The sequence below is a fragment of the Bos javanicus genome, chromosome 5 (assembly GCF_032452875.1).
Source record: "Bos javanicus breed banteng chromosome 5, ARS-OSU_banteng_1.0, whole genome shotgun sequence".
NCBI lineage: Eukaryota > Metazoa > Chordata > Mammalia > Artiodactyla > Bovidae > Bos > Bos javanicus.
The window spans coordinates 88,488,783-88,504,120 of record NC_083872.1 but is presented as its reverse complement, the minus strand read 5'-3'; the positions used below and the strand labels follow the sequence as shown (position 1 = coordinate 88,504,120).

The 15,338-nt window shown below is 41.1% G+C and overlaps 1 protein-coding gene across 2 annotated transcripts in view; it reads right to left on the bottom strand.

The window, feature by feature from the left end:
• The window catches only part of ST8SIA1 (ST8 alpha-N-acetyl-neuraminide alpha-2,8-sialyltransferase 1), a 183,018-nt gene that overhangs the window by 69,253 nt on the left and 98,427 nt on the right, over positions 1 to 15,338 (bottom strand). For both annotated transcript variants that reach the window (XR_009736594.1, XM_061417657.1), the window contains exons 3-4: positions 9,749 to 9,858; positions 1,745 to 1,837 (exon numbers count right to left, since the gene is read on the bottom strand). Coding sequence is in view for 1 of the 2 variants with exons in the window: in XM_061417657.1 (XP_061273641.1) it covers positions 1,745 to 1,837; positions 9,749 to 9,858 (203 nt within the window). In the remaining variant the exon portion in view is untranslated. The remainder of the gene's footprint in view (positions 1 to 1,744; positions 1,838 to 9,748; positions 9,859 to 15,338) is intronic.

Here is a 15,338-nt window from a genome sequence, read left to right as displayed (position 1 = left end):
AAAAACTTTAGTGGAGGAGATAAAGATTTCCCTCAAACAAAAAATGAATAAATTTCTATTAGGTTTCTGACTGGCAACTTTGAGTGAAATGAAACAGTACACTCAAAGTTCTGAAGAATGTAAGAAATATCTGAAAAAAGTTCACCTCATGTTAATTACAGTTATCTACAAATAGTGAGGTTTGGGGTAAATTTTTTGTTACCATCTTTTTCTTCTTTTTCTCTTTTAATTTCTTATAATGATCATATATTTTTGTTGAGAAAATTAAGATCGTTGTTATAAAAATAAAGATATTCAAATGGATTAAATTTCTTAATATAAAAGTGAAACTATAAATGCACTAAAATATTAGCAATAATTAATAAATTAAAAAATATTAGGATAATATTTTCTCATTGAAGTGGATGTGGTAAGGAAGACTCTCTACAGAAAAATTTTTTTGAAGAAAAAGACTAATAAATTTCACTGTATAGAAATGTTGAATTCTGACAGAACATAAGCTAAACAATATGTGTCAGGTTAGAAGAAAACATTAATATTTGCTATATACATAATATAAACTGTTTGTATAAATCAACAGGAAAATAGTTTTTAAAAAGAAAAAAGCACAAAATTAGCAAAAAATACAGGTAATTTACAGAATAAAAAATACAGAGTCAACACCCACTCAGCTTTCTTGTATTCAGAAAACAACGCATATGAAGTAAAAAATCATGTATCATTTTTAACTCAACAAACCGAAAAGAAAAGATGAATAGCACGTAATGTTTTCAATACTGGGAAACAGGCAGTCTGATGCATTATGGAAGAGGAAGTAATGGTACATTCTGGAAGTGTAATTTCATGGTATCTGTCAAATTAAATGTTGTTTGGTTGTGTTTCTGAACGTCTATTTTATGGGAATACTTACTTCAGAACTGAAACAAGGAGCGCAGCATTGTTTACCAAGTGACACTCAAGTGCTATTCAGTCGGATAAGACTTCCTTAGGTGACAAGTGCCTGCGCCCAGACTGTCTGGATATTTTACCCTTAACTGCTGGTGTACATGAGACAGCGTTAAGGTGATGCTCAAGTCTTCTTTTCACAGAGATCAAGAATCTCCACATGAGCAGTCCTTGGAAAAACAGCTCACGGCTCACCGCTGGGCTTCATCAGATAGAGACTGACCCCCAAAAGCTCCCACAGCAGCTGCCAAGATTTCTGGAATCGATACTAGAGCAGGAATTTCCCATCTCTTCCCCAAAATCTGACTGGATATCATTTGATGTACTATATTGTATTATCATATAATCACACATTCTTGTACACTCCCACAATATTGCTATTTTCATGCATGCAGATGCAGCAAAGTGGTCATTTCTTTGTCTTTAATAAAACTGATCTGATTTCAGTTCACCAGTCAATGCCAATCAATGAGTTGGGACTGAAGCCAATAAGTTGGAAAGTAGTAGTAATGAGTAAACATGATATATTATTACTTCTTTGAGCAAAAACGGTGGATTCGCATGTTATTTTTTACCATCTCTAAAGGCAAAAAACAGAAACCCAGCAGAAGCATGAAACAGTGTTTGGATTCCCTTAATCCTGCCTAGTTTATTTACAATTCCCTCCTTCATCCTTCCTGCCTGTCCAGATGGTTTTTGTCTGTTTCCCAAGCTGATTTATGTTCACTGTCTTTAAGATGTTAAATACCCTGAAAGCCTTCTTTCTAATTCCTCACAAGCAGAAGTCATAAATTCTTACCTTTGTCGAATTATGCTGGGGTTAGCTGTCACTAAATGACTTTTGGATCCAACATCCTTAGTGTATTCACTTGACAAAGGAGGAAGATTGCATCTAGAAAAACAAAAACAAGTACTTCAGAATGATTTACATACTTTTAAAACAAGTCAACTATCATGGCAAATAGGAATTTACTAAGTCTAGCTCAATTCACAAATAAATGATTTTTGTCACCTCTTCCTTTTAATAGATGTTAGAGGACTATTACAGAATCTTCAGAATGTTGTCATAAAAACTATTTCTGTGTTAGAAGAAAGAAAATGTCAGCAAGAGAGGTAAGAAATCTACTAAAGGAAAGATACAACTAGTGTGAATTTATTCCATTCAAAATATTTTTGAGGTGAGAAGTCAGGGTGCATTAGACTTGAAATGAGCATTTAGGGGTGTGGCCCCTGGGCAGTGGTCCCCAACCTTTTTGGGTCCAGGGACTGATTTTCATGGAAGACAACTTTCTCACGAACTGGGTGGGAGGGAGGGTCTCAAGATGATTCAAGCGCATTACACTTTGTGCACTTTATTTCTATTATTATTACATCAGCTTTACCTCAGGTCATGAGGCATTAGATCCCAGAGGTTGGGGATCCCTGTGCTAGAAGATACAGGACCTACAGTCGTCTCTGTAGATACCAACAAGCCTCAAGAGAAACGGAAGAGTTGTATTTGCTTGTGTTTCTCATTCTTTTCCCAAATTCTGAATTATGAGTACATTTGAGGCAAACTCTGCCACCTAAATCAGTGCATGCATGACCAACGTATGGTTGACTTCCAGTGAAAATGTTTTGTCATCCAAAAAAATGCAGTGATTCTCCACCATCCCAGGCTAAACAAGGGAAAGAGTGCAGGTGACAGAAATAGCCCCTCCTCCCTCCCACACACAACACCCTGCCCTGGGTGCTCTCCTTGACTGCAATGTCTTATGAATGCTTACAATGGAAAATGCTGCAACTGCAAATCCAATCTCATGGCTTTCTACTAGTGGGCTGTCACCCAAGTTATGACATCTGCCTCAGTTTCCCCATTACAAAATGAAGATAATGACTTTTCCTTCAATAAGCTGGGTGTAAGGATTAAAGTAAGAAATGTATTAAAAAGTCCCTACCTTGATGCCTCACACATAGCAAAAGCTCAAAAATATTCCATATCAGCAATATCATATCTTGGTAACTCAGTTAGTCACTCCGTCATGTCTGACTCTTTGCGACCCCTTGGGCTGTAGCCTGCTAGGCACCTCCATCCATGAAATTCTCTAGGCAACAATACTGGAGTGTGTAGCCATTACCTCCTCCAAGGTATCTTCCCAACCCAAGGATGGAACTCTAGTCTCCTGCACTGTCGGCAGGCAGATTCTTTATCACTGAGCCACCAGGGAAGCCCCAAAAATACTGGAGTGGGTTGCCATGATCATATAAATATAACTAAATACATATTTATTATTTATGACCACCCCAAATAAGTCTATAGCTTCCACTGGACTTTTCTTTTATTACTGAGTATTGATTTCTCCTCTCTAGCCATATCTCTAAGTTGACTCCAACCATCAGAGCACCTCTAACTTTGTATTATTTCAGCAAAGTAAAGAATCATTTATTTGTTGTTAGAGATCTTACAAATATCAAGGCCTCAGCCACTTCCCAACTATTAAAATTTCCTGGACAAATTTCCTTCAGGACATGGGGTTGTCCAGAATCGACTCAGCTGATTAGCACAAGTTCCTTGATGTTTTCTTGTATTTATCCCCGTGACTCCCACCACATCAGGGCATTTGAGGTAGAAATCTGTCTCACTTGATTTGGAATCTTACTTTCATCTGCTCTTTGGTAATAAGATCCTGATTCTTCTGACAGCTCCCCACAGAGTAATGAGTCAGCCAGTTGGTGACTTTCGCTGAGTGCCCATTGAAAACAAACACAATGGGCATTGTGAGAAGCCCAGGGGAAGCCGAGTCTCAGAGCCTACTTGAGGCATCCACAGTCTAACGGTCCCATCACATCCATGCGGTTTCTGAGGGCTGTGCTGGGGAATGAGCTTACTCATAATGGCCAGGCTCATCTGACCATGGTGCTGACCTTGGGATTCAACTGATCTCTGCTAAGATGAACAGAACTCTCAGGATAAAACACAGGCTAGAATTCGAGCACCTTTTCTCTCTTTTCTTGGATGAATATAATTATTTACTTAGTTTTTTTTTTAGTTTTTATTGGAATATAGTTGATTTACAATGTTCTGTTAATTTCAAGTGTTTACAGCAAAGTGAATCAGTTATACATATATATTGATATGTTTCCATTCTTTTTCAAATTCTTAGGTTATGACAGAATACTGAGTATAATTCCCTGTACTATACAGTAGGTCCTTCTTAGTTGACTATTTTATATATAGTAGTGTGTGTATGTTAATTCCAAACTCTTAATTTATCACTTCCCCTTCGATCTTGATGGCCCTTCATAACATTTGAGAATCAATCTCACTATATTAAAACTGTAAACTCTATTGCTAGAAAGTGCAGTCAACCTATTCTGTCATCAGTAAATGAAAGGAGTTGGTGTTCATGGATAACAACTTTGTTTTTCCGTGTGTTCCTTGTAGGTTGATCCACGGCTCATATGTCTGGATCCCTTCACATTTCCTTTGTTGTCCAGTCGCTCAGTCATGTCAGACTCTTTGTGACCCCATGGACTACAGCACACCAGGCTTCCCTGTCTTTCACCATCTCCCGGAGTTTGCTCAAACTCCTGTTCATTGAGTCGGTGATGCCATCCAGCCATCTCATCCTCCATCATCCCCTTCCTTGCCTTCAATCTTGTCCAGCATCAGGGTCTTTTCCAATCAGTCAGCTCTATGCATCAGGTGGCCAAACTACTGGAGCTTCAGCATCCATCCTTCCAATGAATATTCAGGGTTGATTTCCTTTAGGATTGACTAGTTTGATCTCTCTGCTGTCCAATGGACTCTCAAGAGTCTTCTCCAACACCATAGTTTGAAAGCATCAACTCTTCAGCGCTCAGCCTTCTTTATGGTCCAACTTTCACATTCATACATGACTACTGGAAAAATCACACCTTTGACTATACAGACACCTCCTATTACAAAGCAAAACCTCAGAAATACACTTCCAGAGACTAAATGCCAAATTCTATAACATAGTGAAATGTTTAAAACAATAAGGATAATATTTTATACATCCATTTCTGGAAAATAATGCCATTGTACTCTGGTATAAATAACTGTTCTTCTGGGTAAACTTTGTCTTCAAGTATGAATGCTCGTGATACTTCCCTGCAGCTCCCAGGGGAAAAAAAGCACACTGTAATTTTTAGCTCAACTCCTAAATTGATAATTACATAGATTTACATAAAAGGCACATTTAATACAATCAAATTGTTTCTTATAAGGCATAATTGTGTAAAAGTGTTTCAAACTTTGCTTTATTGTTTATTGGCACAATGAACGGATATTACTGGCTGAAGTGTCTTAGTAACTGTGCCCGGGATCATAGAGGATGTGACCACAGAATTGATGAGAAATGAAAATTCTTTGAAGTGGGGAGTGAAGATGGGTGGGGAATGGGTAGAATGAAATAGAATACATTTAAAAATTCCTTTTAAAATTATATGTATACTTCAATACATAAAACACATATAATTGAGTATAATTCACAAGCACCAAAATTATATTGTCTTCACTCATATTCCTGAGCCAGCCAATTTCTTGCCAGGATATAATCACTGTTACCTCTGTCTTTCAGAACTTCAAGCTAAATGATATTTAACAATATTATTTTTTTTAAGTGTCACTTTTGGTTACAAATGTTTAGAGCAAATGTTTACTTTGAAATATGGGAAGGTATATTTTAGCATTAAAAGACGTGTTTGAAAATGTCCAAGCAAAGGAAATTATGGCATTGTTACAATTCTGGAAAACATCTTGAACTGTAATCCGGTACACCATTGTGTATAGGTAAGGCTATTTTGGGATCTCGTCTTTCACTGTAATGGTGCATGTACCCTATAGTCTAGGATCAGACATACATGTTTCTAATCATATTCACTAAGTGTTTCATTTTGAACATATGCTATTACCTCAATTTTCGCAAGGTGCCCCCAAAATGTGTATTAATCAACCATGTATAAATAGATCCATAAGTGGTCAAATAAGAATAATTTACAATTAATCAACATTTAATTACTCCCATATTATAAATTCTTTGTGTGTATGTGTTTGTGTGTGTGTGTGTGTGTGCGCTCAGTTGTGTCCAACTCTTTGTGACCACATGGACTGTAGCCTGCCAGGCTCCTCTGTTTTTGGGACTTTCCAGGCAAGAATACTGGAGGGGATTGCCATTTCCTTCTCCAGAGGATCTTCCCGACCCAGGGATCAAACCCGTGTCTCCCATGTCTCCTGCACTGCAAGCGGATTCTTTCCTGCTGAGCCACTGGGGAAGCCCCATAAACTATCAATTCCATTCAGTCACTCAGTCATGTCCAACTCTTTGTGACCCCACAGACTGCAGCATGCCAGGCTTCCCTGTCCATTACCAACGAGCTTACTCAAACTCATGTCCACTGAGTCGGTGATGTCATACAACCATCTCATCCTCTGTTGTTCCCTTCTCTTCCTGCCTTCAATCTTTCCCAGCATCAGGGTCTTTCCAGTAAGTCAGTTCTTCCCATCAGGGAGCCGAAGTAGTGGAGTTTCAGTTTCAGCATCAGTCCTTCCAATGAGTATTCAGGACTGATCTCCTTAAGGATGGACTGGTTGGATCTCCTTGCTGTCCAAGGGACTCTCAAGAGTTTTCTCCAACACCACAGTTAAAAAGCATTAATTCTTCAGTGCTCAGCTTTCTTTATAGTACAACTCTCACATGCATACATGACTACTGGAAAAACAACAGCTCTGACTAGACGGACCTTTGTTGGCAAAGTAATGCCTCTGCTTTTTAATATGCTGTCTAGGTTGGTCATAGCTTTTCTTCCAAGAAGCAAGTGTCGTTTAATTTCACGGCTGCAGTCACCATCTGCAGTGATTTTGGAGACCAAAATAATAAAGTCTGTCACTGTTTCCATTGTTTCCCCATCTATTTGCCATGAACTATAAATAAAGCTTTTTAAAGATTCAAATGTGTTATGACAATGGCACCATTCTTGAAATTGAATCAAAGGCACATGCACATATACCTCTAGTTTTGATGCTGTCTTTTTTGAATTCTTTTCAATCCTCACCTCTCTCATCATCCCATGAACATCCCATGAACATTGTTTAATCCTGTGCTGTGCACCCTAATCACAGGCACTTGTTAATTTTGAATGTGAATATATCAACAGTGATTGTATACAATGCAAATGTGGTCTTGAGTATTTGTAATAAATAAATGTGGATAACCCCATAAGATGCTTAATACTGATCTTCTACACATTAAGTTTAAAAAATATCCATCTTCCTAAATGTGGTGCCACACACATGTGTGCTCAGGAATAATTTAAGAAAACACATTTATTGTACTGCCTTCTTCTACATTGTACTCAGACATCTTAAAATCAATTAACTTTCCTGAATCTGTGAATATAATATTTCCACTTCCTCCTTACATAGTTTCTGGAAAAAGCAAGTCAACTTATACTCGAGAGCAATATGAAAAATCAAACTAGACTACACGAATGTGTTACAGTTGTGTGATAGTCACATTATCACAGAATCAGAGTTTCCACAATGGAAAGGCTTAGGGAATTGTCTGCAGCCACCTCTGCAAGATTATCAGAAAGCTGAGCTGCAGCAAAGGTACCATGGTGCGCTATGGGTCACAGAGCGAGTCTGTGGCAAGGGCTGGTTCTTTGCCCTCAGACCCCCCCTAACGCCAGTGTCATGGAGGGAGTGCCTCTGGTCTCCTCCTCCACTCTGCTCTCCAGGTGATCGTCTCCGCTTCTATAGCTACCATCTCACCATGCTCACCCCATGGCTCACAACCCTGTGGAGCCTTGGTGTCCTTCCCACATCAGAGCTTGGAAAGGCTGGCCTGTACCCAGAGTGGAATGGACAGAGGGCTCCATCCAGACACCCCTTCCCCACAGAAGGACCCCACTCACTCATCGTTCACCTCTGAGCCACCCTGACCTCGGCAATGACACAGCTCCAGATTCTAAGTCCATGATGGACCTGTCCAACATACCATTTCCAACCCCAGTGAAGACCTAATACAGATCAGATACTCGTGAAGCAGATGTTGACCTGAATTAAGAGAACTACATTTTTCTCTTCTCCTCGCTTCTATTTTTTTTATCTTTCTTGTCTTCTATTTTTATTGCAAAAATTAATCATTACAGTGGAGAGGAAAACACAGTCTCACACTGGAAAAACTAGGGCAGGGTACCTCCATAAAGGAAAGATACAAAAGGATTCCCCCTCTGCTGCAGGCTTCACCAGTGAGATGAAGTCTTCTGAGGAACCCAACCCTTGCTCTCTCAGAAGGAATCTGACCCTCCCCTTGAAATGGCTTCCTTGAAACACTCTCAGACAAGCTTTACTCTCCCCTACTCCACTTAGCTCAGAGTCCAGAGGTGGCTAAATGTTCCCTCAGCTACCTTTTTTTGGTTTGTTTCGTCACTTTAGACCATTATTTATTTATCCTTATTATCCTTAAAAATGAACACAAAACCCCAACCTCCACCCCACTTCAGCTTTCCACCCTCTGTGTTGCTTGAGAGTCAATAGTCCTGGCCCCAGAGCCTTCTCAGAAGGTAAAAAATCTGCCTGCAATGCAGGAGATCCAGGTTCAATCCCTGGGCTGAGATGATCCTCTGGAGAAGGAAGTGGCAACCCACTCTACTATTCTTGCCTGAAGAATTCCATGGGCAGAGGAGTCTGGCGGGCCACAGTCAGACACAACTGAGCAACCAACACAAAGCCTCAATGCCTCACTTATTCCCACTTCAAGGAGACTTTGGGGCCATCGTGTAAGACACTCCCCAGAGTAGCCTCCAAGCTCCTACATTTCTTCAGTAACAAGTGTCCTCTTTGTCTATAACATATCTGCTCATCCCAGAGAAGCTGACGTCAGATTCTTAAGAAGTCACATGTTCCAGCGGGCCATTCTTTGACACTAACTCTCATTTTTCCATCTTCCTTTATCTTTCCCATTTCCACTCCCTCAGGTCTGAATGGTCCTGTCGTATGGCCCCATTGCACCCCTTCCTTTCTCCATGCCTCTCAGGGCCAACTTCCTTCCAGCTCAGATTCCAAAGCTCTCTCCAGCCATGCTGTCCCTCCTCACCCTTCTCCCCTCTCCCCCAGACAATCCTAAGCCTGTGTCCATCTGATCACTCACTGTCTTTCCTTCTGGTCAAAATCACCCAGTGGTGCAGGTTGGCACCATTTCAGTGTCACGGTCTCTATCCTCAGCTGGGTGTATCCTAGCAGTCTCCTTACACACCCCTGCAGGAACCTCTTGTTTTCCAGTACAAACGACATCACGTCACCACTCCACTCAGTCCCCTTACTAAGCTGCCACCTTGCTCAAAATGTATTCCCCCTCCTTCCTTCCAGTTTTCCTAGTCCTGCACAGATCCACTCCCTCTTTGAATTCCACTCACTACTTCCAAATGCTTTTGTGAAAAACAAAGCAGCAAAGTGTGCAGAATGAAATGAAATCGTTTATTCATTGAGAATTCATCTTAAGGACAAGTTTTAAAGTTGGAGTCACCCAACTGTATCATCTAAAATAAGATGAGTGTTTCCACTTTGGGTATCTCCCCTTGGCCTCTGAGTGTTTCTTTTCTTTGTGCTTTCTTGGGGCCTGTTCCCTGGTTCCCTGGCCCTCTCCTCAACTCACTTGTATGTGAACCTGGAGGGAAGTCGAAGAGAAGCTACAGCTGATTAATCACCAGTGACTGGTCGCCAAAGGCCCCGGGGCTGGCGGGAGGGGTGAGGGAGAGGAGAGAAGGCGGAGGCCGCGCTGTGGGAGCTCTCTCTTACCGCATGACAAAATCTGCTTCATCTATTTGACGGCCACAGCCACTCTTCTTCAGAATCCCACCATTTCCCACCACCGCGCATTTCTTCAAGGGCAGCTGGAATGGGGTTGCCTAGCAACAGAAAACAAGGCGGGTTTTCACTGCAGAGAACACACAACCGCTCACCAAATCATTGTTTACAGCAGACCCGGCCGGAGAATTTGATTGAAGACTGGGCAAAGTGAAAAGAGCGCATAGAAAGAAAGATGCCAGGAAGCCTGCAAGGAGCAAACTAGCCCATTCCTTTGAAATAAAAACATTTCTTTTTTAACTCCCTGAAGTGGATTTCAATACAACCACATTTTGGGTCTCAAACTGGCCATGCATATAATAGGGAGTGACTGCTAAGGAAAATGGGAAAATCCCCACTAGACACTGGATTCTTTTCAAAGGCATTAAGCTGGGAACAAACTCAAATGAATTCTACTCCCCTATTTAGATGCACTTTCATTCGTTCATACAATCAGTCATTCACTCAACAGACGTTGCTGAGCGTTTCCTATGCTAACTGTTGGGGATAAACACAAAGACAGCAAAGTCACAGGTCTCAGGATTCACAGTTTGGGATGCGAGGAGAGTGTGAATATATAAGCTTATGTAACAGACCGTATTGTGAAGGTGACCTCGCTGTACAACAGGAATGTTTCACATGTGGTGGAGAAGCCAGAGAGGGATGAGAAGGCACGTCTGTGAAGCCGACTCAGGGAGAGCTTTCTAACTTGAGATGAATCTTTAAGGATGAGTAGGATTTTGCAGGCAGGGAGAGCAGCATCAACAGAGGTGCAGAAGTATGTTGAGAGCGAGTGCAGTGTTTATGAGCAAATGCACACTCTGGGTCTGTTTAGAACTTAGGAGCGACTCAGGGGCAAGTGACTTGTATCTAACCAGGCAGCATGTGACTTTCTGCAGACATTGACCTGGACTGCAAAGAAAATGTCCCATGTACCTGAATGTTCCCTGGAGTGCTATTTATAGTACCAGGGACTATCAAAACCCAGCAACAGCCCTGGAAGTGAAATGTGACATTCAGTCTCTTTTAGCTGGGTCAGCAAGAACCACCAGCACAGCATTTCCTGCTTGCTGAAACCAGGCACAGTGGCTGGCAGTCTCTGGCGGAAGACCTTACATCTGTATAAAACAACCATGCCCATATTAAGTCACCACTGTTGATGAATCTGAGGGCATCATATGGATTACACCAAAAGGATAAATGATTATATGAACATATGCACATAGGTATAAATAATTAAAGCAGAAAAATGAAATTCCAGGAATGTACATAGTCACTGGGAGCTGAGGGGCACTCAGCAAAGCTCAAGAAGGAAATTTAACTTCCTTGATTTCTAGTTTGTAAAAGGAACAGGCAGAGCTCTGACAATAAAGGTAATGAAGATACAGCACTGAAACTGCAGTGTTAAGCGTATGCCTGCAGATGGAAAGGCTTTCCGGAGACTGTCCAGTGACCTCCAGAGCAGGATACAGAGAAGGAGGGTCAGGAAAAGGGCTGCACTCCAGCTCTCCCGGATGAGCCAGGATGATACATGGCATTTTTCTCACTCACTCCTGGGAGGAAGATTTGAATCAATACTAGAAATACACAAGTCAGATCTGTAATTTGCTAGATGTAGATTAAGGTATTTATGCTCAAGTTAACTGCCCTTTTATTCCACAAATATTTACTGAGTTCCTACTATGTTCCAAGCACTGTCCTGGGTGACCAGGATATAATAATCCCTGTTCACAAGGAGGTCAGATTCCAGTGGAAAATGGATGATAAAGACAAATGAATAAAATAAACAGAATATCATATGGTGGAGAGAAAGAAATCACTGGCATGAGAAAATCAGGAAATACTTTTGAAGAAAACCTGCCATTGAACTAGGGTGGTCAGGAGATATGGAAGCAAATCCCTTGAAAGTGAGGGGGTAGTGAGCCTTTCAGGCACCTGGGGGAGTCGCTGGGGCAGACATGGAAGAGGGACATTCCTGGGTTTTAAATGAAGAGAAAGAGGTCACTGTGTCTGGAGATGAGTAAGCAAGGGACAGAGGAGAAGAGATCAGAGACTTAGCTGGTAGGAAGGTTGGGGAACAAATTCTAAGGGCTTTGAAGGATACTGTAAAGACTAAGTTTTATTCTCAGATGAGAATCAAGTCAAGGTAGGGTGAGCAAAGGAGTGGCATTCTGTCATATTCTAGAACAATCACTCTGCTGCTGGGTGAATAGGCTGCAAGATGTCACGTACAGAAAGAGAGACCAGTCTCCTGAAATGACAGGCTAGAGATTATGGTGGCCTGGGCTAGAGTCAGAGCAGTGGGGGTGGCTGGAAGTAAGCAGATTCTGGAGATGTTTTGGAGGAAGAGCTGACCAGAGCTGCAATGAAAATAGGATAAGGGAAGAATCAAGAACAATGCCAAGGCCGGGGCTCAGACAACTGCAAAGAGGGACTTGCCGTTTACTGTGACGTGGACAGTAACAGAGAGGCAGGTCTGGGTGAGATGATTTGGAGTTCACTTTTAAGGACATAAAATATGAAATCTCCATAAGCCATTTAAGTGGTGATGTCAAATAAGCAGTTGAATATATAAGAATACAGTCAGGGAACCTATTTCTCCTGAAGATAGAAAGCATACAATTGGTATTTAAAATCAGAGGACTACCTGGTGAGCGAGTTTAGACAGGAAAGAGAGGAGGTCTTAGACCTGAATCTCCAGATGCTCCAAGAAAGAAATTAGGAGACTGGGAAGAAATAGGTAAAAGAGACTGAGGAGTGGTCAATGGAGGAGAAAAAAAACAGGAAAGTAATGTGTCGTAGAAGTAAGTTTTTTCTTTGTTTAAAAGTAACCTAAAGATACTCAAGAAGAACAGGAGAAAACTGCAGCAAATGCTATTGATAGATTATATAAAATAAGAGCTGAAAATTGCCATGGGATTTTGAACACAGAGGTCAATGGTAACCTTCACCAGGACAGATCTGGTTCAGAAGTGAGGATGGAAGCCTGATCGGAGTACAGTGAGTAATATGTGGCTATTTGCAACTATTTGTATATAGTTTATGTGAAAAGTACGGTCTCACTCATGCTCAACTAATATTTAGTTTACTTTGTAAAAGTCAACTTAAGCCCCACTTCCCGACCCCCGCCCCACCCCCGTTGTTAAGGAAAAGTCCCTGGACCAGATTGACTGGCAATCTCAGTTTTCTGAACAAGAATCTGGGCACAGAACATGCAAATCTGGAAAGCAGTAGTAACAGCATAAACCTGGGCACAAATACTACCTCCTAACTTCCAGATTTTGGGACCCCTTGACATTTCACTTCCTGTCTCTAAAGACGGAACATGCTGCATAGGATTACATGAAACAACAGAGGTAAAGCATTTCACCAAGCTACTAGCATGGTGGTTCCCCCATTACCCTTCCCCCTCTTCTTTCACCTTTTTCCTTCTCCTAGCAAGGTTACTGACTTGTTAAAGCCGCAAAATACTCAGATTCCATGAGTTTTGGGGAATACATGGTAAAGAGTGATTCTCAAAATCTATCTTAACACAGATGATCTTATGGCAGAAAATTTACCTATTTTCTATGGTGTTTACCTATTTGAGGTGACACTGGTGGTAAAGAATCTGCCTGCCAATGCAAGAGACTCAAGAGACGTCAGTTTGATTCCTGGATCGAGAAGATCCCCTGGAGGAGGAAATGGCAACCCACTCCACTTTGCCTGGGAAATCCCATGGACAGAGGAGCCTGGTGGGCTACAGTCTGTGGGGTTGCAAATGAGTCGGACAAGACAGAACACACACACGTACATATGTAATCTTCCTGTATGTATAAAGTGAAGCCACTTAGTCGTGTCTGACTCTTTGCGACCCCATGGACTGTAACCTACTAGGCTCCTCTGTCCATCGGATTTTCCAAGCAAGAATACTGGAGTGCGTTGCCATTTCCTTCTGCATTGCAGGCAGACACTTTACTGTCTGAGCCACCAGGGAAGCCCCTTATGTATGTATATACGTATATAAATATATATACTTTTCAAAGCCTTTGAACTGAAGTCTGGTTGGAGCTGGTATGAGTTGGAGCTGGTAATATTTGCTTACTTCCTCTTCATTTGGTCAATACTGGCCCTCACACAGCAATTTCATTTCAATAACTGTTTCTCCAGTGCCCTGAGTGCACTCTTCAGGGCATTGGCAGCAGCAAACAGAAGAGCTCACCAAAGTTTAAAAAGGAAAAACTTAATAGGGAAAATACTGTGAAAATTTTTTTTAACTAATTGAGATAATACTAACATTGTTCTATTTAAGATGCAGAATATCTCATCTTGGCAATGGTCAATGCTTATTAGAATGATGTGTGAACAAGGTGTTCTCCATTTGGTTGTTTATTACACAGAAAGGGGGGCTTCCCAGTTGGTGCTAGTGGTAAAGAACCCACCTGCCAACGCAGGAAACTAAGAGATGTGGTTTCAATCCCTGGGTTGGGAAGATCCCCTGGAGGAGGGCATGGCAACCTGCTCCTGTATTCTTGCCTGGAGAATCCCATGGACAGAGGAACCTGATGGGCTACAGTTCATAGGGTCACAAAGAGTAGACACAACTGAAGCAACTTAGCACATACGCATCCACATAGAAAGAACTGATAATGTTTTGGATAGTCCATTTCCACATAAAGATTGTGATTCTGTTAAGGAGTATTTTTATTAAGGTACTAACTTCATTCTTTCTTTTCAAAGGTATCTCCTTGCATCCATGTAAGAAAATATCTACTAGATCTGAGAACACAGCACTATGCTACAACACTCCTCGTGCTAACCTTAAAAGTACTACTCTAAATGAAAGACTGGATTAGGCGAATTGATTACAGCCATGGGCTCAAAATATTGCATGACCACCAATTCACCTTATAAATCTTTGTCCACGTTTTTTCACCTATCACTCTTCCATCTGTTAATGGCCATCTTCTTAATGACTATATTATCTTAACCATCTGGATTCAGATTATGGTTTGCCAGGCCCCTCAAACTCTCAGTGCTTCACTGGAAGTCAGGCAATGAGGAATGATAATAACCATTCCCATCTGTCTCTCAGTATGATTATGAAAATTAAAAATGAACTGAGGTGTTGAAAATTATCAGAAAACTCTGAAATCCTATACAAATGAGATTAGTACATTACTAAACACTAAAAAACTAAATTCTCTGGAGAAAAAATATCATTACATTGCTGGATCCCTACTATTACACGTAGTTTATCCTTGTGTGAGGGGCTTGCAATGTCAAAGGTTTTATATAGATTTTAAACAAAGCACTTTTTATCATTGGCCCTTTGAGGGTGTATCTACTTGACCAAAGAAGTTTTTTTTAAATAATTATTTACCTTATTTATTTATTATTTTTACTTTTGGCTGTGCTGGGTCTTTGTTGCTGTGCACGAGTTTTCTCTAGTTTTGGAGAGCAGGGACTACTCTCTAGGTGCAGCACACCAGCTTCTCATTGCAGTGGCTTCTCTTGTTGCAGAGCACAGGCTCCAGCATGCACAGGTTTCAGTAGTCACAGC